This window comes from Sprattus sprattus, assembly GCF_963457725.1.
Source record: "Sprattus sprattus genome assembly, chromosome: 15".
NCBI classification, from domain to species: Eukaryota; Metazoa; Chordata; class Actinopteri; order Clupeiformes; family Clupeidae; genus Sprattus; species Sprattus sprattus.
In genome coordinates, this window is record NC_137913.1 from 29619036 (window position 1) to 29643146 (window position 24111).

The following is a 24111-nucleotide window of genomic DNA, read 5'->3' on the forward strand; positions in this document are numbered from 1 at the left end:
GGAGACACACACACGCACACAAACACACAGTATAAGGATTGTATATGTGGGTGTTTGGACAGGCAGACAACACACATAAGACTGCTTCTGAAAACCAGTGAAGACACAAACACGCATACACATCATCTGAGTATGTGAAATATGGGAACACGCATACACCCATGCACACACAGCATCAGGTCTGTGTAGAGATACATTATGACCTATAAGAAAGCACTCCCCCCCCCCCATCACACTCACACAGCATCAGGTCTGTGTGGTTGGTGCTTGTGTGACAGCGGCTGTCACCACTGGCCCGCTTGTGTCAGCTAGATTCAGTGCAGCCCCTGCTGAAGCCCGGCAGCGCCGCGGCCTCCCTGGCCTCCCCTGGGCATGAGATGTATGTGCCACAGTTCTGCCTGGATGCTTAAAGTGCTGCACCTCTATTATTCATGCAACTGATTCAGGGGCACGCCGTGAGAATGAGATGCATAGTTGAGTGTGAGGAGGAGGGGGAGGAGGTGGAGGAGGAGGAGAGGGAACCTGATTACACATCCCTGTTAATACATGGCACTCTGTGTGCATGTACAGATGTGTACACACAACACACACACACACACACACACACACACACACACACACACACACACACACACACACACACACACACACACACACACACGTAAACAAATTAACTTTAGAGATGACATTTAGAGATGCATACACACACTCCCAAAACTCTCAAACACATTTACAGACCAATGCAGGTATGCTCATATACAAGCATACACACACAAACGCCGAGTTTGTACACACACACACACACACACACACACACACTTGCTCTGAACTCGAGCCAGTGCAATAAGCTCTGTCTCCTAAATCACTAGAAGGGGACAGAAACATATTCTCTCTCTCTCTCACACACACACACACACACACACACACACCTCCAGGACCGCACTGGAATGCCCTCAGTGATGAGCAGCCCCTCTTTATTAAAAACAGCAGGGGGGTTTGGGGGGCGGGGGGGGGGTCAGTCTCTGAGTACATAGACACTGCTGCTGCTACAGCTGCTGGGAGAACAGCAGAGTAGGAGAATAAACACATAGTTATTGCCATGGCAACTCCACAAGCTCAGCGCCTCTGAAGAGGACTGAGGTATCTCCCCTCTCTGCCAGGACCTTAGGCTCTCGCTGGGCTATTCACCTCTAGTAACAAAGTCGGTCCATCTTTTATCCCGTTTCTTTTCTTGGCCTGAGGCAGGTTATGTGATTCATGCCCGAAGCAATCAGTAGAGAAAGAGGACTTTACTCTTACGCTTTACACTTGTGCCGCAAGCTGGATCTGCTGCAAAGGCTTCAGTTTCATTAAACCTCAAAGGGGCATCAGCTTCCTGGTAAAGCTGTTTAAGAGATACTTGGGGGAATGTGTGTGCGTGTGTGCGTGTGTGTGTGTGTGTGTGTGTGTGTGTGTGTGTGTGTGTGTGTGTGTGTGCGTGTCTGTGTTTGTGCATGTGAAAAATAAATTGACAAAGGGGGGAAAAGTCAATTTTAGCGAAAGTAGAGCCCTGAGGTCACCTTCTGGACAGCATGAACATACACACACAAGTGCGCACACACACAAAAGTGCGCGCGCACACACAGACACACACACACACACAAACTATACAACTGATTTTACAGGAAAAGAAACCTAATCAATTTCCAAAGAGCATGAAAAGAAGAAGTCATTTCCCCCTCAACAAGCTGGAGCCAAAACAATGAGCGAGCCATCTTGAAAGATCCCAGCTTAATAGATCTAAACATTACAGGCATCACTGTACCACTCACTGGGGCAGAACAAAGCATGTTAACACAACGCCAGTCCATTAGGAAAAACAACATCAATGTTTTAGTTCCCCTGGAGCTACTGGGGCCTGAGAGAGAGAGAGGGCCCCTGAGAAAAAAGAGAAGGCACCTATGAGGGAGAGGGCCGCTGTGAGAGAGAGAGAGAGAGAGGGCCCCTGTGAGTGGAGAGCCATGTGAGAGACAGAGGGCCCCCGTGAGAGAGGGCCCCCTGTGAGTGGAGGGCCCTGTGAGAGAGAGAGACGGCCCCTGTGAGAGAGAGAGAGAGAGAGAGAGAGAGAGAGGGCCCCTGAGAGAGTGAGTGGTCCTGACCTGAGGCAGGTGTCATGAGGTCCGCTCAGGTCGGTTTACCTTGATGGACAGGTGTTTGCTGTCATGAAGAATCATCTCCTCCGAAAGAAGCAGGGTGTGTTCAGGACTGCACAGATTCAGAGGCTGCGGACAACAGACAGAGACACACACATTAAAACTACCTCTCTAATGATGCATCACAATAAGCCACCCATGAAAACAGCTATCTCTCTGAAAACACCAACACTATCATTAGCCTCAGCTATCTCTATATAAAACACTAACACATTAGCCTCAGCTACCTCTATGAAAACACTATCATTAGCATCAGCTACCTCACTGAGGGAACTATACCACCAATCACTACACCAGTCACACTAGCATCACTCTTTTATTGCATAACATGCAATACATGCAATAACATACAATAATTCCTAGATCAGTCCTGCATCATACTCAAACATTACCATCACTGGCTTCTGCTACCACCTCCGTCACCTACTTCAGCATTATCCCTACGCAGCAGAAGACCTCAGCACACACTCACACACACTCACACACACACACACCAGCCAGCCCTCTATGTCGATTTAAAACCTCTCAGGTTATACACACTAGAGCATTACGCTTCATGACAAATGAATGGGACATGCTAGTCCTGGATTAAAGGTGTAACTACTATTGGAGATATATCCCTTCACTGTGTATCCGCTGTAGTGCAAGTCACTTTTAATGGACCTCTTTCTATAACTTGTGCAAAAAGCGGAAAGAAAAAACAGACCAGAGCTAAAAACTGCTCATTCCATTAAAGTTCTCTGACCTGCACAAACACGGGGAAGATGAGGATCTTGGGGGTCATGGCCACGTAGGTTCCGTAGTTGGACTGTGGGAGGTGGGACTGGACGATGGTGCAGTTCTGGTAGTTGGCAAAGCTGTGCCGGTACGTGGAGGAGGGCGGGGGGATGGTCTTGCTGTTGATGGAGCGCCGTATGGTGTTTCTGGAGAGGGGTCCGGGGTCCGGCAGAAACTCACTGCCCTGCTGCATACCCCGGCTGGGGTGAGTCTGATAGATACGCCCTGGAACCGAACAGAGTGGAAGAATGAACACCAGCTTCATGAGCACACACTTATACGGTATGGAGCTATAGATAAAGTGGTAAAGCAAAGAGCTGGGGCTCTGTTAAGCACCTCGAGACAGTCACATTTTAATGGCGCTATACATGAATAGAGTTGAAACTGAAATTGAAGAATGGCAGCACCTGCATGGGTTTACTACCCAGGGAGAACATACACTGATGAGAAAAGCACTGCACAGTACCGTCAGCTGCTTTGGATAAAACTAAAAGAAAACTACACACTGGGAGGGATATGAATTTAAGCTGCATGAGCATGAAGTGAAACAAATAGGATTTTATTTGAAATCATATCCACCAACCATCTTATTTACTACTACAAAGCAGTAGTTGCATGACATTCTTTTGGTAATTGAATTTCCTTTGACATCCATATCCTGGCATATGACTTTTGTTTGTGCAACCAAGACAGATTCTATTGTATCCAGGGGGTCATTTAAATATGACTGCAGCACAAACATCATCCCCTACTAGATCACACACAGTAACGTGACTGTCACTGGCCATTTGGCACGCCAAGCATGGAAACGCATGATCCTGCTAATGAAGTTAATTTGCACGATATCAAGGTTTCAGAGCCAACCGTGTCTAAAGAGCTGAACCCGATACGGATCAGACAGAACACTTTGTGTGAACAGAGGGTCCACAGAAGTCAATGGATTGAATATTGGGATAATATGTGGATGTTTAGCTAATGAAACCTGACTGATTCAGTTTGACTGATGACAGTATAGATTGACTTACCCAGTGTTCCGATAGTGCCATTGTTGTCAGAATACACTGGCTGTAGTATCTGCTGGAATACAGAGATAAGACACATGAGTACATAAGACACATACACATAATACACATTCCACATAAGACACATGACTACATCTGCATCAGCTATAGACACAGGAGTACATCTACATCAGCTGTCACAACAGCTTTCATCTCTATCTAGTACTCAACTAAACCAACAGTGGATGAACCTGGATGAGAAGGCACAAAATGTGTCATGGGGAAAAAGGAATAATATATAATGCATTTTGTTAAATATACACATAACACATTTAAACACACACATACAAACACATATATATATATAATACATATTCATTAGGCAGAATTCTAGTCTTGAGGCTTTTTACAGATTACACATCCACATGTCATTCATATCTATACATTCAAACTAACAGCACTAACAGCCCCCACCCCCGCTCCCAACACCACCCCCCGCCTCCTCCAGTATGTATATATAGGAACGAGGGGGGAAGAGGTGAAGCTAGCTGACAACATGTGACTTTACCCCTGTGGGAACAGTGAAACACACTGTGAAACAGAACTGACACAAATCTTCCTACATGGGAAACGAGTGCCTGCCTGCCACCACTGGTCCCTGACACAATTGAAGAGGATGGCTGACATGACTCCTTTAATATGCATGAAGGTCACCAGTGCCCTGAGAGAAGCACATTAAGCTAGTCACCATCCTCCTCAAGCAGAGAACATCTCTAATAAAGTCGCTTGGCACCAGCCCTTGCCAGTGAACACCTCCTGCCAAGAGCCGCTGCCAGGGGCCTTCGCTTTAACCTCCCAACCCTCCCACTGCCAACCCCCCACCCCCCACCAAATGTCCCTTTTGAGCTCTCCACCCACATTAAGCAGTACCCTGCACTTTACCCCAGATGTAGACTCTTGAAGGAAAGCAGCTTTTGACTTGTTCTCTTAAAGGAAAGCAGCTATTGACTCGCCCCCCGTTCAACCATACAATTGTCCTTAAAGGTTCCACTTGTGCGTGTGAAAAGGCTTAATTTAGAACCATCAAAGCTGAAGAATGCTGTAAGACCAGAACCATTCTGAGGAAAGAGCACTCCAGGGTTCTAAAGGGATCATTTCAAGGGAACCATGAGAAAAGATTTGTTTTTTAGAATGCAGATTTATATCAGCTAAAGCCAAGCCAGAGCTACAGGGAGAGCCTTCACCATGATGTAACTAGAAGAAAATGGAGAGGACGGATACAGGGTTCTCGAATAGCAGCTGACTGTGACCCAGACCAAAGCTGTCTCTGTTCTGGCCTGAACATGGTCCTGATCTGGTCCATACCTGGTTCTGGATTGGCCTGGGTGTGGCCCTGATCTGACCCTGATATAGCGCACACATCGTCTGCTTCCTGGGATAGGTCTTAGTGTCTGCACTGATACGGTCCATGCTTTACCTGGTTGCCTGGGTTAACAGGTGAGAGGATGATGTAGTTGTCCCCGTTTGATGAGGTCACACGTGTTCCCTTCAGGGTAGTTGTTCGGGCCTTGTAGTCATTATCCTCCCTCTTGTCCCTCCAGGGCCAGGGGCCGTCCAGGAACCCCCTTGATCCCCCCGAGCCCTCGGTAGCAGCCGGCTTCTTCTTGCGGCTGTTCCTTAGCCCGAGGGGGTTGGACAGCAGAGGGGGAGTCTTTTCAGGTTTACTGGCTATGGGGGAGAGTGTGTCGTAGGCAGAGGTTTTGTAGGAAGGCTGGTGGATGAGGCCCTCAAAGTAGGGCTTCATGACGGGCGAGGTGCGCCAGACCACCATTGTGATCTCACTGCGGCATCCCCTGGGGAAGGGGAGAGGAAGAGAGAGAGATGGGGTGAGAGAGAGAAAGAGAAATGGGGAGAGGGAGAGAGAGACAGAAGGGGAGAGGGAGGGAGAGAGAGAGAGAGAGAGAGAGATGGGGAGAGGGAGGAAGAGAGATGGGGAGGGAGAGAGAGAGAGAAGGGGAGAGAAAGGAAGGGAGAGAGAGAGATGGGAAGAGGGAGAAAGAGAGAAAGAGAGAGGTTTCATGTCTTTAGAAGTCTGTTCTCAGTCTTTTGTTTTCTCATGTTTCAAAGTTGTTACTTTTCTCTACTTCTTGTTTCAGTATTGCATTCTGGGAAGCACATTGGGCTCCCCCAGAAAGTCACTGCATAAATACCATTGCTATTTTTAATGTTAAAGCATTGACAATTTTCTTTGCTCAACTCTTTTCAATCACGTAGCAGAAGGTGCTATCTGCCTCAAGCTAACGGTGCCATGCAAAATGAACCGTGTCTGCCAGCTATGCCACATTGTTGCCCTCCAGAGGTTTATCTGCTAAACAGTCTTTGATGTGCTGGAGTACGGCTGAACAGGTTTGGGTGAATGTTTAATGGACCGGCTCTCCCCCAGGAGAGTCAAATACATTATGACCAGCAGCGCACTGTTATCCAGCATTAACTCTGCATTAGCCTGTGGCCAACAGTTAAATAACATTAAATGATCGCATTCTCCCATTCTGCTTATGGCTGAACAGGTTTGAATGAATGTTTAATGGACAGACCCTCTCTGGAGGGTTCAATTCAACTCAATTCAATTTGATTTATATAGCGCCAAAACAATAAAATTGTCTCAAGGCGCTTAATCAGTCACATATATTATGACCAGTAGCTCACTCTAGCATTAACTCAATACTGCAGCCAACAGTACTGCCCTCACTATTAGCCAACCGTACTGCCCTCACTATTAGCCAACAGTACTGCCCTCACTATTAGCCAACAGTACTGCCCTCACTATTAGCCAACCGTACTGCCCTCACTATTAGCCAACCGTACTGCCCTCACTATTAGCCAACCGTACTGCCCTCACTATTAGCCAACCGTACTGCCCTCACTATTAGCCAACCGTACTGCCCTCACTATTAGCCAACCGTACTGCCCTCACTATTAGCCAACCGTACTGCCCTCAATATTAGCCAACCGTACTGCCCTCACTATTAGCCAACAGTACTGCCCTCACTATTAGCCAACCGTACTGCCCTCACTATTAGCCAACAGTACTGCCCTCACTATTAGCCAACTGTACTGCCCTTACTATTAGCCAACCGTACTGCCCTCACTATTAGCCAACAGTACTGCCCTCACTATTAGCCAACAGTACTGCCCTATTGTGGTTCCATCCATCAACTCAATGCTAGCCTACATGAAGTCAACCCTGAGGAGCCACTTAGGGCCATATTTTAACGATCAGAAACGCAAGTAGGACAGCGCCAAACGCAAGTAGCTGTGTGGGCGGCTCTATTATATTATGCGGCTTTGCTATTATAACGGCGGAAAAAACACACTTGCGCCCAGCGCAAATGACAAATGGGTTGGTCCAAAGGAGGTTACTCAGCCATAGGTGTGGTTTGGATGTAATATGCAATAAACCAATTAGAGCGTCATCTCACATACCCTTTAAGAGCGAGGAGCGCATATTCCATAGCGGCTTGTTATTATAATGGCCGAATTACCTGGAGGATGACCGTGAGGCCATCAGAGCGTGTGTTACCAGAAACAATCACGGCAATATTTTCCCATGCTTGTTTGGAGAAATGTTTCCACTTTTCATTTCTCGTTTGTATTTATTCAGTTACTAGCATTCGTTTTTTGGTTGCAACATATTTGAAATAAAAGTCACAAAAAAATACTTTCCGATGTTTTGGGTTCACCCTCACTGAATCACTAGGTTATGAATGCATGGTAATAATATTGCACCCATCGGCACACGCAGTTCAACCTCACATCTTCTAAAGTCCTCTAATCTATCCTCATTTATGTCATTGACACATCCATGATTCATGGCAATGTTGTGTAAAACACTGGGGGGGCACGTATGTGAATATGGCTGCAGTCTATAGCGCCAAGGACGCCAGGGAACCCATACTTCTCCCAGAACGCCTGTGTTGTACCCGATTCAGCACCCTCCGCGGCAGATGCACCCCAGCCATGACTACAAAATGAATTAACTTAATTTTCCTTTGAGCAAGTTGAATGTATTTGACACAGCGTTTCACAAGACTAAATATCGAGGGGGTGCATCTGCCGCGGAGGGTGCTGAATCGGGTACAACACTGCCATTACAATTAACCTGAATCATTTGGGTCAATGTGTACGCTACATGTATGCCTATTTTTAAAATATCTTGGATATGGATATCACAATGATTTCCTCATGTGGTAAATACTTTATTTTCCTTGTAATTATATGATTGGTGTAAATCTCTCGTGTAGACGAGAGAAGTAAAGTGTAGGCTACTGGGCAGCCAAGCACGCGTCCTTAAAATAACGTTCTGAATACCCGCCACAGACTTTACACATTGCGCCACTGACATTAGACTAGCTTTTTTCTGGTCAACAGCGCATGGCGCTGTTTTGAAACTGCAAAATACCACTTGCTCCAGAGAAACCCCTTCTCTGTTCCGCCCCCGCCCATGTCGGCGCAAGTTCATTTCGACGCGCGCCTCTGGAGGGAAAATCCCGCTGTGCGCCGGGTGCAAGATAGGAATGATACATGCGTCGGTCAGTGTGGACACATGTGTCCAATTTCCGATTTCAGTCCGATTTAAATTGGAGATTGGACACATGTGTCTCCCCAAATCTAGATTCATTGTGTCCGACTTGAGTCCGACTGGACTCCGATGTAAACCCCTGGATACACGATTCGATTCCGCTGGGAATTGGACTGGGCGTGCATGTGTCTCTCGAATCTAGATTCAAATTGGACAACAACAACTTTTGCACGTGCTTGAGATCGTGCCCACAGACATATACATGCATCATATATGTCTATGATATGATAATCGCTGCTAGACGCTCAGTTCTTGTGCTCCCTCTCATTCACGTTGAAATACTGAAACCTGAACTGAAACTTTGAAACTGGAACGCAACTGTTTGGGACAGAACTCGCTAATTCAGTGAACAAAGATTTTCATATTACTTTTCCACCAGTTGTTAGTCATGTAATCCATTCATATCGATGTGAATCAATCAATACTAATACAACTTTAACTGTGGTGTGTTTTTGTTTCATTTCACAACGTATTTACTGTATAATCAACGGTAGCAGATGTAAACATTCAGCATTTGATTTGAACTGACGCGGCCAAGATCTAGATTTGTCACTGCCATGTGCTTTGAGATAGAGCAGTTAACCCCCCATGGAGACCCCATGGAGAGAATTGGATGGGATCGGAGTGCTGCCATCATGTGCCCGCACTGGGTGACAATGTCAATTGCGCTGGGTGCAAGATAGGGCCCTTAATGTTACATCAATTCATACATAAAATCCACAGTGACAAGCAGCTCAATGTTAGCCTACATCCCCTGACAAGCTACTCAATGCTAGCCTACATCATGTCAACCCTGACAAGCTACTCAATGTTAGCCTACATCATGTCAACCCTGACTGACTAACTACTCAATGTAAGCCTACATCATGTCAACCCTGACAAGCAACTCAATGTTAGCCTATATCAAGTCAACTATGACTAGCACTCAATGTTATCCAAAAATATTGCATCATGTCAACCATGAGTGACAAGCAAGTTAGACACACATTGCTAGCCTACATCAAGTTCATTGTGACATCTAATTGCTGCCTTGTATTAATCCCCCATTGATGGGACCACTAAAGCTAAAAACACAGAGGGCTGAAATCGGCCAGTATTTCTGTCAACCTTCACTCTAGAGTTAGCAGTAATGTAAGTGATCCATCAAATTACAGCTTTAATTACAGCTCGCCTAATCAGCCAAAGAAAGGCAAGGCAGAATATCAACAAAATTCCATCTGTGAATAACCACTAAGCCTACCTGAGAACAATGCAGCACAGTTTATTAAAGCAAATTAAATTAGTCCACTCATTCACAAAACTGAGATGCTCCAACCACAGCAAAGTTAACGTGTAAGAGTGTGTGCTCCAGGTAAGTGTACGCTGCAGGTAGGGCCGCTGGTGCTTACCTGATGGCGTGGGCGAGATCCACACATTTCCAGTGTTCTACAGGCTGGCCGTTGAGCTGCAAGAGTGTGTCCAACTGCTGCAGGCCTGCCTGGTGAGCTGGGCCGCCTGGGGGACAGAGGCACTGACAAAGTGAGCACACTATCCTGGCACAAGTCAACACACACTCTAATGCACACCCACCCAATTCCCTCATAAACACATCTCAACATCACACACCAGTCCGAACTCCAGCTTCAACCACACACACACAAACAATAAGCAAAAAAAAGATTGAGGTATTAATGACTGACCTGGGTCCACAGCCTGGACCCGCACAGGCGAGTCTGAGCAGATGGTGAAGCCGTAGCCATCTCTTCCTCTGTGGACGGTCACCTGGAGGAGGGACACATGGCCAGGAGAGTAAGACTCAAACACACAGTCCCTAAACACATACACTGGTTATTCAGCCATACATATACGTAACCCAATAATATACAACCCACCTCTTAAATGGCTCCTTGAACCCAAGCACCAGCTCTAGAATGATCCCTTGAACCCAAACCCCAGCTCTTCAATGGATCCTTGAACCTAAATACCAGCTCTTAAATGACTCCTTGAACCCAAACCCCAGCTCTTAAATGACTCCTTGAACCTAAACCCCAGCTCTTAAATGACTCCTTGAACCCACACACCAGCTCTTGAATGATCCCTTGAAGCCAAACCCCAGCTCTTAAATGGCTCCTTGAACCCACACACCAGCTCTTGAATGATCCCTTGAACCCAAACGCCATTCCTTGACTTAAACCCACACACTGGCTCGACAGTTACTTGTGAAACCCTGGAATATTCCAGAAACCTTTCAGCCTGATACATGGTCAGTCTATCATCTAGGCTGAACTCATTGCCTTTAGTGCCACTTGCTCCACACTGACGTGAGAAACCTGGGTGTGAATATATTCTAGAGAATTAACATTCTGGCGGGTAAACATTCTTCAATCTTGACCATGATCCATGTGGGTCCATGATACATTAATGAGGAGACATGACTCAATGCCACAAGGGTCACGACCTATGACATTTGTTTAGCTGAAACCATGCAAACACTAAATGACTCGCGTCTACGGGAACTGGGTCAGTTCTTCTTATTGAAAAGACTTTGGGAGCTGCCCCTCAAGAACCCCACTGTACAGTCCCGACTCCCAGCCCAGCCACACAGCATGACGGCTCCAGTGATACACCTGTAGTCAGGAGACAGTATCCCTGCAACCAGCCAAGAGCGACTGGGCTCAAGTTGGCAGCCCCCCCCCCACCCCCCACCCCAACCCCATAAACCCCCCTAGCGCGGGCTGAAATGTCACAGCAGCAGTGGGGTAGACTGGATATTAACACCCCCTACACCTTCCCAAAAGCCCCCGGTGGGTGAGGGTTGCTGGGAGATGGGCTCAAGCGCTCCCTGGCAGGAGAGGAAATGTCTGGAAGTAGAGCCCCACACGGCAGGACAAGCGGCCAGCCAGAGACAATATTTGGACAGCAGAAGTTAAAATGTCAATTTGGGTCCAGAGCCAACATAAACAGAAAGACAGAGTGAGAATGAGAGTGAGAGAGAAAGAAAGAAAGAGGGAGACCGACAGAGAAAGAGAAATAGAGAGAAAAAAAATGTTCAGCTAAGTGACTGCCCAACAACAAAGCGAGCTCAGCTGACAACCCTCCATAGCGTCCCTCCACACACACACACACACACACACTCGAGCTCAGAGTGATGAAATAATTCATCACCTAAAACTCCACGGGAAAGTTCCCCTCTGCCCTGACTTCTGTAAGAACCATATGTGTGCACCCCACCCCCCCTCCCCAACCCACGCATCCCTTTTCTCTTCTTCTTTTTTTGTGTTTTTAACAGCGGATCGCTGTAGGGATGCCATCCTATTCAAACACATCTACATATTTCAGGCATAAATCCCAAAGGTTTCTTGTGCTAAAACAACTCCCTTCCACCCCAGTGCACAACTTCTCTACCTCTCTATTGACCTTCAAAAGTAGCCAGTCCTCAGGCTCAGCGACACTAATGTCCTTTTTTAAATACCCACAAGGCTTTGCAGATTCACATATCCGTACATCAAAATCAAGGCGTGCTAAACAGTCCTGAACAAACGCAAAACAAGCATCTAAGCCTCCTCATTATAGGCGTGTTGTGCGATTCCACTCTTTCCCCTGACACCGCTCTCCGCCACTAAAACAAGGAGCGCTGGAACGCTTAAGCACAAACCTTAGGGAGATTCCGCTCGATGCAGAAATGGCATAGTCCATGGATGGTGTGCATATTTCATGAAATGCTGTGTGGCATGTTCTGCGTTCCTCTCCCATGGAGCAGTCCTATTCCAGGTAAAGCGCAGTGGTGAATGTGTGTGAGAGACGGTGTTTGTGTGTGTGTGTGTGTGGTGGTGGTGTTTTCGAGCGGGACATGCCCACTCATGGGAACTGGCCGGGCAGAAGAATAGCAGGAAGTCACCTTCCAACCCCCCCGGCGACCAGCGGCCTCGTGTCAGCCCTTGATAAGCCGCTCCACTTCCTGAGCTCTCTCCAAAGAACAGCCATACACATACATTCATGCAGCAGATTTAAAGCACCATTTACACACTACACACACACACACACACACACACACACACACACACACACACACACACACAAATATAAACACAGACATACATGTAAACATAAACACACACACAAACAACTCAACGCAAGACAATCACTGTCCAAAACACAAAAAAGAACCACACAGACACACACACACACAAGCTGCAAAACACAAGCGTGGTTACACACACTGGCAACAATAAAGAAGATAGATAAGAACCAACTCACTCATATACACGGCAGCAATAAAATAGACATCAACATTGCGCCAACCATACTGCTAGATTGATGCCTTCAAACTACTTTACATTAAAACACACTCCCATCAGCAATACACACTGCCATCAGCATTCACTCACACAGCCAAACTAGTATACAGCAATACACACTCCTATCAGCATTCACTCACACAGCCAAACTACTCCTGCAGACTGACACACCAGCAAGATGACCTTACACACTTTCTCCCTGATGAAGGAGAACTCCACTCTCTCCCTGATGAAGGAGAAAGTGTAAATGTAACGATTATAAAATGGAGTATAACGCGCAAGGTACTGTCGTAAGTTTAAAATAAAAATGATCCATCAATCTTTTATGATGGAGTATTAAACTTATTTTTATTGTTTTATTCTTGGATATGAGTTTACTTTAGTATCATAGACTTTTAGAATGGAGCTTTGAGAATGACTTGTAAATGCTTGATGGGATATGAGGGCTTGAGATCTCTTGATGACTTTAGCCTTCCCCCAGCGTTATTAATTGCCTTCCTCGGCAGAAATCATACTGAATCTCTTGATCAATGGATTAGGGCACGAGGGGAAGAGAAAGGGGCTGAGCGATGGGAGAGACACACGGGGGAGGGAGCCGGAGAAGGAGACTGGCCCAGGCCCCGGCGCAGATAAATCATAAACACTCAGCAGCAGCGGCGCTTCCGATCCTAGTCCCGCGCCACGGCCTTTTCCCTTTTCCCATCTTTGTCTGCAGAGAAAAGAGCTGGCCGTGGAGCAGCCATGGGAAAGAGACGACAAACACACACACACGACACACACGCACACACAAACAATATTCTCGACCCGACACAGCCTTCTCTACACACACACACACCATTCTCCACACATACATATATACACACACAACATTCTCTACACACACATACGCGCGCACACACACACACACACACACACACACACACACACACACATACACACACACACACACATAAGCAGACAGCATTCTCTACACACACATACGCACACAGCATTCTATACACACACATACGCGCGCGCACACACACACACACACACAGCATTCTCTACACACACCTCCCCATTCTAAAGGATCATCACACCACACCATTCTTCTGCTTTTCCCATCATTAGTGAAGAGTTCTGCCGACTTCTTCTCCACCCAACCCAACCCCACCCCACCCCACTCTCCTCTCCCCTCCACCCTTTCACCCCCCCTCCATATACCTCTTTTCTCCTGTTCTATGCTCCCCTTCCTTCCTCTCTCTCTCTCACCCCCATTCTCCTCCACCTCTCCTCTTCATCCTGGCTCCTTCTCTCACTTCTCTTTTCTTCTTCCCCTCCCTCTCTTCACTCTCTCCATCCTACCTTCCCCCTGTCCCCACAGCGGACTCTCTCCCATGGTCGGATGCTAGGGGACACAGAGTTGACTCACTCTAACCTTTGGCTGATAATCGCAAACACGCCACACACAGACACGCAAGGGCCAGCACAGGGAGCCTGTGCGATCCCCTCCACCAACAACCGTGTGTGTGTGTGTGTGTGTGTGTGTGTGTGTGTGTGTGTGTGTGTGTGTGTGTGTGTGTGTGTGTGTGTGTGTGTGTGTGTGTGTGTGTGTGTGTGTGTGGAATCAGTTATGCGCTGCCCTTTTGTTATTGAAGAGGAGGGAAAGAAAACAACAAGCAGAAACAGAAAACAAGCAGCCCATTGTATAAGCACTTTCCTGTGTGTTATGGATATTACCATGTCCTGTTCACTTCAATTGTGCGCGCAGAGTAACCATATTTGATAGAAAAGGCTTTTGTTCTTCTTCTGACTGAACATGTCAGGACTATTTTCTCCATCAAAACCTCATCAAACCAATGTCACCACACACACACACACAAACAAACACACACACACACACACACACACACACACACACACCAATACATTTATAGCCAACAGACCAACAAGGCAATGCATTCATTATTGAAGATCCCAGCACAGAAGGTAATGAGCAAAAGCACCAGGAAGAGTAGGAGGTGAACTTACGGTGAAAGACTGCATGTTCTCGGCGCTGGCCGTGTCCGGTGCTCCTGCATGGTTTGAGACGGACGAATCTGAAAGGAAGACAAAAGAGTCCCAGGAGTCCCAGGCTGAGAGAGTGCCCTTTGAGAACATCCTGACACCGCGGCTGCCCGCCTGCCTGCCTGCCCGTCGGCCCGCCCGCTCCGCGCTCCAAGCCAAAAGTCCCACCGATTAATGAGGTCCAATCCCAGAGAGAGAGAGAGAGAGTGTGTGTGTGTGTGTGTGTGTGTGTGTGTGTCTTCGGAGGAGAGTAAGCACACACTGATGAGATCACTCGCTACTGAGTGCTTTACCGGAGGGGAGTTCACTGGCACAGAGAAGGGGGGGGGGGGGGGGGATGACAAACCCCCTACCTAATCAAGCAGCTCCGGGCTCCCCCCATGTAACCATAGTGATTACAACTCTCCCAGGAAACAATGTCTTTTTAAGCATTCCTCATAAAAGCACTATTCAGGAGAGAGACACAAAGCAGCTGGCTTTTCCCCTCTTCTGCCCAGGACAAAACCAAGAGCCACCCTCTCCCCTGCACCCCTAAACCAGAAGCCCTCTCCCCTGCACCCCTAAACCAGAAGCACCTCGCCCCTAAAGCCCTAAACCAGAAGCCCCTCGCCCCAGAAACCCTAAACTTTTTTTTAAATGAAAAAAAATAAATAAAAATAGATTACTTCTCCCCAACACCCTAAACCACACTCTCTCCTCCTTCCCTCTGCACCTCACAAGGCAAAACCATCACACTCGTCACCCTCCACCCCTACCCCCCCCCCCCCTCCCTGCACCCCTTTACGCAGAACAACAAGCCGTTTCCTTTCTCCTTCACTCCTACCCAGAATGAGACACCCCTCACCTCTGTCTTCCCCCTCTTTACCATGAAAAAGACACCTGCTCCTCTCCTCCTTCCCAGCCCAACACGAGATCTCCTCTCCTCTACCAAACACTAGAAACCATCTGCTCTCGCACCCTGCAGCCTAACACCAAGAGAGGCAAACACTCTCCTCAGCCACAGACACAGACCCTTCAACCCAACACTAGAAGCCACCTTTCTCACCTCTTAGCCCAACCACCACACCCAAACAAAATCTGACCTCTCCTTGACCACTTCTTCCCCTCCTCTCTTCACCTCCTTCTGTTCAACACAGAGCAGCTCCTGTTCTCTCTCCTCCTCTCTTCACCTCCTTCTGTTCAACACAGAGCACCTCCTGTTCTCTCTCCTCCTCTCTTCACCTCCTTCTGTTCAACACAGAGCACCTACTGTTCTCTCTCCTCCTCTCTTCACCTCCTTCTGATCAACACAGAGCAGCTCCTGTTCTCTCTCCTCCTCTCTTCACCTCCTTCTGTTCAACACAGAGCAGCTCCTGTTCTCTCTCCTCCTCTCTTCACCTCCTTCTGATCAACACAGAGCAGCTCCTGTTCTCTCTCCTCCTCTCTTCACCTCCTTCTGTTCAACACAGAGCAGCTCCTGTTCTCTCTCCTCCTCTCTTCACCTCCTTCTGTTCAACACAGAGCACCTACTGTTCTCTCTCCTCCTCTCTTCACCTCCTTCTGTTCAACACAGAGCAGCTCCTGTTCTCTCTCCTCCTCTCTTCACCTCCTTCTGATCAACACAGAGCACCTCCTGTTCTCTCTCCTCCTCTCTTCACCTCCTTCTGTTCAACACAGAGCAGCTCCTGTTCTCTCTCCCCTCCTCTCTGCTCGTCTCGTCTCGTCTTCTCTACTTATCTCACATCAGCACAGAACGGTTCTCCTCTTCTCTGCCTCCCCCCTCTCCTCTCCTCTTCTCTCTTTTTCACTCCTCTCAGACAAATACAGAAACACCTCCTCTCTCCTCTCTTTTCTTCATCTTCCTTCTCGCTCTCCACTCTTCTCTTCTCTCTTTTGCACCTCTCTTCAACACAGAGCAGCTCCTCTCCTCCTCATCTCTCTCTCTCTCTGACAGATGAAATGTGCTGTGCGCTCTCACTCTCTCTCACACACACACACACACACACACACACACACACACTCAGCCTCTGTGTGCTCTACTCCACTTGTCGTGGTTCCCGCACGCGAGCCCCTCTGCCTGCTGCCAGCCTGTGCGCTTGGCTTCTGCGGATTTGTCAGCTGTTGTTAAGATGATCTTTGCAATAGTGTCTCTTACACGCCACTACGAGCAGAGAGGCACAGCAGACATGGCGGTGGTGGCAGCAGCATTAGCATCGCCTCAGTCTGACTGCACTCGTTTAACAGAAAAATTGAATAAACAGAGAAAAGAAAAGAAAAGAAAAAAAAAAGAACTTTCCCACATGAAAGAGAAGACGGCAGAGCGATCTCTCCCATAGATTAAGAGCTGCGCTGATGTGCCGTGAAAGCTTTAGAAGCGCAAGTGACCAGCTCCAGCGGACATCACCACGGAGACCGGAGCCGCGAGCCGTGATTGGAGGGTGGGCCGCCCGCGGGGCTTTGTTCCCGCAGAAAGAGCAGCGGTGGCCGACCCGGCAGGGGGGGTCGCCTGGGAACCTCCTGAAAGACTCGTCTGTCTGACAGAGTGTGAAAGGTGATTATATACTGTCCGTCCCCTAGCCCCGGAGCCCCGCAGCCCGTAAGCCAAAGAGGCTTAGGCATCGAGAACAGTGCTAAAGTCTTTAGATTGAGAATTAATCTCAGGGAAAGTGTGTCAAGTGTTTCAGCCAGCATGGGAAAAAAAAACTATTTATAGTCTTTCTGTACTGTAAACGGAGGAAGCCGTCACAGATGGTTTCTACAGCTGACTACAACAGAGCCTGAATAAAGCTAAACAAACAAACAGACCAAAATAAATGCGTGCATCCGCACATCCAAACCCCCACACACACATGTTCATGATCTGACGTCATTAATATACACACACTGAGACACACACAGACATACCCACATGCATGCCTGTATACACTCTCTTATATTCCCATAAGTTAAGATACAGGCTCACATTCAATCTCAACCCCTATCCCTCATCAATGCACATGCACATAAAGAGACAGACGGACACACAAACACACACTCTCACACACATGTGTGAACCCACACACACACATGCGCTCATTCACTCTCTGCCTCACACACACAGTTATGGATACACACGCACGCACCAACAATCTAGGATACTAACAGTAACACACATGTGCACACAAGCACACACACACAAACACAAACACCCACACCCACACCCACATCCTCCTCCTCCTTCCAGTTTATAAAAGGCAAGGCCTAAACTGAGGGCTTTTCCTTACCAGCAGGCCTTCTGAGGCGGCGGGCGGCCACCTTCAGATGTTTGCTTCGGCCCAACTCCTCTCCCAGGAGATAATACCAGCCACAGATGTCCTGAGAAGAGAGAAGACACACACTCAGATATATACATAAAGACACACACACACACACACACACACACACACACACACACAGGCATCCCTCCTGCACACACACACACATGCATCCCTCATGCACACACACACACACACACACACACACACACAAAGATAATACCAGCCACAGATGTCCTTATGTTTAGAAGGAGGAAACAAACTCTGAGTAGACCAACTTGGATACACACACGCCCAGGACATACTAAGTCCCTCAGATATACACACACACACACACACACACACACACACTCACCACAAACACACACACATACACAACTTATTTTACAGGAGATAGAACCAGGAATGGATATTCTGATCAATCGCAGAACAACAGGAAACACACTCACTTGGAGAGACATTGAGAGCCACATAATTCAGAAACAGAGAAATATACAAATCCACAGAGAGCAGACTGACACACACACACACACACACACACACACACACAGAGACACACACATAATCAGATGCACAATCAGATACACACTGGTCAAAAACAGAAACAAACATGTCCTGATAACCAGAAGACCAGCGGAAAATCCACTTCCAACACAATCACCCAGGTCCACAGATTAAAGAAAGACAAGCAACACACAGACGCCCGGCTGACCAGCATATAGAGAACAGACCCAGTCAGATAACACAAAGACCTTACACAGAGACCAAACCACACCAGGAACCACACAGACACTCCTACACAGAGACCCAACCACAGGAGGAACCATACAAAGCCCTTACACAGAGACCCAACCACAGCAGGAACCACGCAGACACTCTTACACAGAGACCCAACCACAGCAGGAACCATACAGACAATCTTACAGAGAGACCCAGCCACATTAGGAACCACACAGACACTCTTACACAGAGACCCAACCACAGCAGGAACCACACAGACACTCTTACGGAGAGACCCAACCACAGCAGGAACCATACAGACACTCTTACGGAGAGACCCAACCACAGCAGGAACCACACAGACACTCTTAGAGACCTAACCACACCAGGAACCACACAGACACTCTTATGCCAAGAACCAGAAACACATACAGAGAACCACTTCCAAATACCCACGAATCATTACACGATGATACAGGACACTCAGAACTATAAGCATGCCATCAGAATCACTGAAATGCAATCAGGACCATTGGTACACACACACACACACACACACACACACACACACACACACGAGGACCACACACACAGAAATAACACTTAAAAGCACAGAAACATACTTAAACTCAGTGACATACCAGAAACAGCCACTCTGAGCCAAAGACATGTAGGAAGAGCTGATGCCGTAGAGCCCTGACAAACTACATCAACTGATCACATGACACAGAGAGGGAGCGAGAGAGAGAGAGACAGAGAGAGAGAGTGAAAGAGAGAGAGAAGGAGAGGGTGGAGTGAGAGAGCGGCTGATTGGTGAAAACCCAATATCTGATGAGTTCTGCTGTGGACAGCAGGAGTGTGAGTTTGTGTCAGTGGCCGAGCATGGGAGAGAGTGTGTGTGTGTAAGTATGAGTGTGTAAGTGTGTTAATGTGTGTGTGTGTGTGTGTGTGTGTGTAAGCATGTGTGTATGCGTGTGTGTGTGTGAATGTGTGTGTTTACATGTTTTTTTTGTGTGTGTGTGTGCGTGTGCGTGTGCGTGTGCGTGTGCGTGTGCGTGTGCGTGTGTGTGTGTGTGTGTATGCGTGTATGCATGTGTGTGTAAGAATGTGGGCATGCTTGTGTGCATGTGTGTATGCGTGTGTGTAAGCATGTGTGTATGTGTAAGCATGTGTGTGTGCCGGCTAAAGCGTGCCCTGCCCTTTTGTTCAAGCCTGGCAGGCGTGGAGTTTGAGCTTGGGTGCACCACTGCAGCTGACTCCTGCTCCACTGTGTGTGTGTGTGTGTGTGTGTGTGTGTGTGTGTGTGTGTATGTGTGTGTGTATGTGTGTTTGTGTGTGTGTGTGTGTGTGTGTGTGTGTGTCTGTATGTGTGTGTATGTTCTACCTTGAGGGCACCACTGCAGCTGCCTGCTCCACTGTGTGTGTGTGTGTGTGTGTGTGTGTGTGTGTGTGTGTGTGTGTCTGTGTGTGTGTGTGTGTGTGTGTATATATGTGTGTGTCTGTATGTGTGTGTATTTGTATATGCGTGTGTGTATGTGTGTTTTCTAGCTTGAGTGCACCACTGCATCTGACTCCTGCGTCACTGTGTGTGTATGTGTGTGTGTATGTGTGTGCGTATATGTGTGTGTGTGTGTTCAGCTGACTCCTGCTCCACTGCAGGCGCTGCAGCCAGATGGCTCTGTTCTATAAAAAGCGTCACCACGACTCGCAACTCCTACCTCACGCCTCACTCGCCCCACCCTCACACACACACAGCCCACCATCACACACACCCTCACACACACATCCTCACACGCACACCCTCTCACACACACACAGCCCACCATCACACAGACCCTCACACACACAGCCCCACCATCACACACACACAAAAATCCCACCATCACACACACCCCTCTCACACACACACAGCCCCACCATCACACACACACACACAGCCCCACCATCACACACACAGACCACCATCACACACACAGCCTACCATCACACACACCCTTACACACACACTCACACACACACACCCTCACACACACAGCCCACCATCACACACACCCTCACACGCACACATCCACACACACAGCCCCACCATCACACACACTCACACACACACACACACACACACACACAGCCCACCATCACACACACAACCTTACACACACACACAACCTAACACACACACAGCCCCACATCCACGCCGCTGGATACTCATCAGCCCATCACCCGTCTGGAAATGACTGGACGGCCAATAAACATCACCAATTATTTAGGGAGACAATGGCCGCCACAGGCACGGATTGTGTTGTGATGACTTTTCAATAATTCTTAGATTCATAAAACTGAAAATATTTGATTTCTTCTTATGACACAATTTCTATTTCTTTCTTTTTTTGACTTGAGAGTTTTCCTTCCTCTTGAAAGAGTAATCCAACCACAGAAACCTCCTTGTGACTGTTTATCATGCATATTATACCATAGGGTCAGACCCATTCTTGTATCTGTTTCCACCCCACTCATTTTGAACATGTTCTCCCTATCTGTATGTGATTTGTGTTTGTGTGTTTGTGAGTTGTATAAGCTACTGGATGTCCTAAATTTCCCTCAGGATAAATTAAGTATCCATCCATCTATCTATCTATCTATCTATCTATCTATCTTTCTTTACCAACCTGAACACCACTGGTGATTTACTGGTGACTGTTTACCAACCTGAACATCGCTGGTGACGTACCAACCTGAACACCACCAGTTGGTGATCACAAAACCGACCGCTACCGTTTCACCATTTCATTCCATCAACACACAGAGGCTCACACTGACCAAACTTCATCCAATCAGCAGAAGGTCACGATGAATAACTCAATCTTTATCCAATCAGAAGAAGGCGCTAGTAATAACCCAATCTTTATCCAATCACGGCGACTATAATGACTACTTCATCCAATCAAAGACAATCTGATCCAACCCAAAAGAACACTTATACCGACTCCACCTTTATTCAATAAGAATGCGAGGCTCCTGATAAACCCCATCTAAATTCTTACACAACTTTTGGCATAGTCTTTTTACAGCTGAGTGTCATGCAAAATTGGAAAATGTGAAATGACTGCAAAATAAAAAAGTATCACTTTCCCTAATGTTTCCTTAATGTTCACAACAACAACAAAAACTTCATTACAACAATTTATTGAATTTATCAGAAATCAGAAATCAATTTATTCAGTGACATATACCAGTTAATGTACATCAGCGTGCAAAAGCTGACATGATCATGGTGCTTATTAGCTTATTATTTTCAAACGGGCAATACTGAGGACGCCTAAGCCCCAAACGTGTCTCTCAGTGTGTCTTTGTTATGTAAGGTCCTTACACTTTTTCAACATTTGTTTCAGTCCAAAACACCTTAGTTTTAGCATCAGCCTTTGAACAAGGCCACATGCGCGCACACACACACACACAGGCACTCACACACACATATGCACGCACACACCAGGCTGACCAGCTGTGTAAGAATTCCTCTGGTAGCCATGGTGATAGCAGTTTCACGCTCACGGTAGAAAGTGGTGAGGCTGCCCTGTGATTCACCCCATCATTTTGGCCCTCTCTTGATGAGGGCTGAAAGCAGTAAGTGTGATTTTCATTGGGAGTGGGAGTTTGTGGAGTGGGAGTGTGTGAAGAGTGTGTGTGTGTGTGTGTGTGTGTGTGTGTGTGTGTGTGTGTGTGTGTGTGTGTGTGTGTGTGTGTGTGTGTGTGTGTGTGTGTGTGTGTGTGTGTGTGAGAAGTGTGTGTGTGTGTGTGTGTGTGTGTGTGTGTGTGTGTGGAGGGATTGAGGGGGGGGGGGGTCTGTGGTTTGTAATAGCCCGCTTGTCTGACAGAACACCGGAATGCAATGCCATCCTCTCTCACACTTTCAGCCCTCAAGTGAAAGGGCTCAGGTGTGAGTGTGTGTGTGCGTGTGTGTGTGTGTGCGTGTGTGTGTGTGTGTGTGTGTGTGTGTGTGTGTGGTCTCTGTTGGCAGCTGTTTAAAGTGAACCAGACCACACATCCCCTTAGACTCCCACTGAATGCCTCATCTACTCACTGCACTGGTATAACAGCAACAACTCAACCGACGTTTGCACACGTTTAAAGTTTCTCAATCTGGGCCACAGGTCCACTTAGTTCCCCCTGATAGCATAGGTTTCACTGTCCATAGTGATATAGGTTTAACTGTTCATAGTAATATAGTTATAACTGTTTATAGTGATATAGGTATAACTGTACACTGTTATATAGGTATAAACTGTTGATCCCGATACCGTATGCACGTTGCTTTACCATTTTAACGAGAGAACAGAGGTGCTAAGCTGCAAAACAATAATGGCTGACATCCAGCTACAGCAGCTGAGGCCCAAAGGCCACCAAAAAAGTAGGAACTTTTATTTTAATTCCAATGTTTTGTGAATGGGAATGTTTTTTGGTGAATGTGTTTTGTTGAATGTGTATTTGTGATTTGAGTACCATGAGAATAGCTGCTTATGAGAATAGCACTATGAAACGTTTTTTCGAATACTTTGTATGTCTTGACATTTGAAGTAATTGACAAATAAAGCTACTTTGACTTTGACTTTGACTTATTTTGGGGTTACATCAATGAGCTGTAAAGTGGAGGCCATGTTTGAGGCATGTAAGTGAAAATATCTTAAAAGAGAGGATGAGACATTAAGAAGATGTGTAGAAGTATCATCAGCATAAATACAGGGTTTGCAAAACAAGCCCAACAGGCCCACAGACTGACCTTCTGTGCAGTGATGAGAGAGTGGATGCCAAAACTCATGCAGCCCAAGAGATCACTGCGCCTGAGGAGGGAAATAATCATAGAATCATCACATATGTCCTGGTACACGTACACGCACACACACACACACACACACACACACACGTATATAAGAAACACACACACACACACAAACATATACGCACACGTATATAAGAAACACACACACACACACACACACACACACACACACACACACACCAAACACATACACAAACAAGAGAAGGAAATACACACACACACAGAGCAATCAAACATTCAGCATGCTTACACATAATTACAGAGATAGTTCACCCAGGTCAACACACAACATACTCAGAGAAACAGCACACACACTGTAAACATGCATTCTAACACAGTATGGACTCGTATGC

The 24111-nt window shown here is 47.1% G+C and overlaps 1 protein-coding gene across 1 annotated transcript in view; it reads right to left on the minus strand.

The window, feature by feature from the left end:
- rgs3b (regulator of G protein signaling 3b) overlaps window positions 1-24111 on the minus strand; it is a gene marked incomplete at its 5' end in the record, with an annotated part of 53161 nt that overhangs the window by 11576 nt on the left and 17474 nt on the right. Inside the window, 9 exons of the mRNA XM_080853119.1 lie at window positions 2178-2261; window positions 2938-3194; window positions 3995-4043; window positions 5448-5823; window positions 9998-10103; window positions 10289-10370; window positions 14897-14964; window positions 18175-18265; window positions 23699-23759. Of these exons, the coding sequence (XP_080709245.1) occupies window positions 2178-2261; window positions 2938-3194; window positions 3995-4043; window positions 5448-5823; window positions 9998-10103; window positions 10289-10370; window positions 14897-14964; window positions 18175-18265; window positions 23699-23759 (1174 nt within the window). The remainder of the gene's footprint in view (window positions 1-2177; window positions 2262-2937; window positions 3195-3994; window positions 4044-5447; window positions 5824-9997; window positions 10104-10288; window positions 10371-14896; window positions 14965-18174; window positions 18266-23698; window positions 23760-24111) is intronic.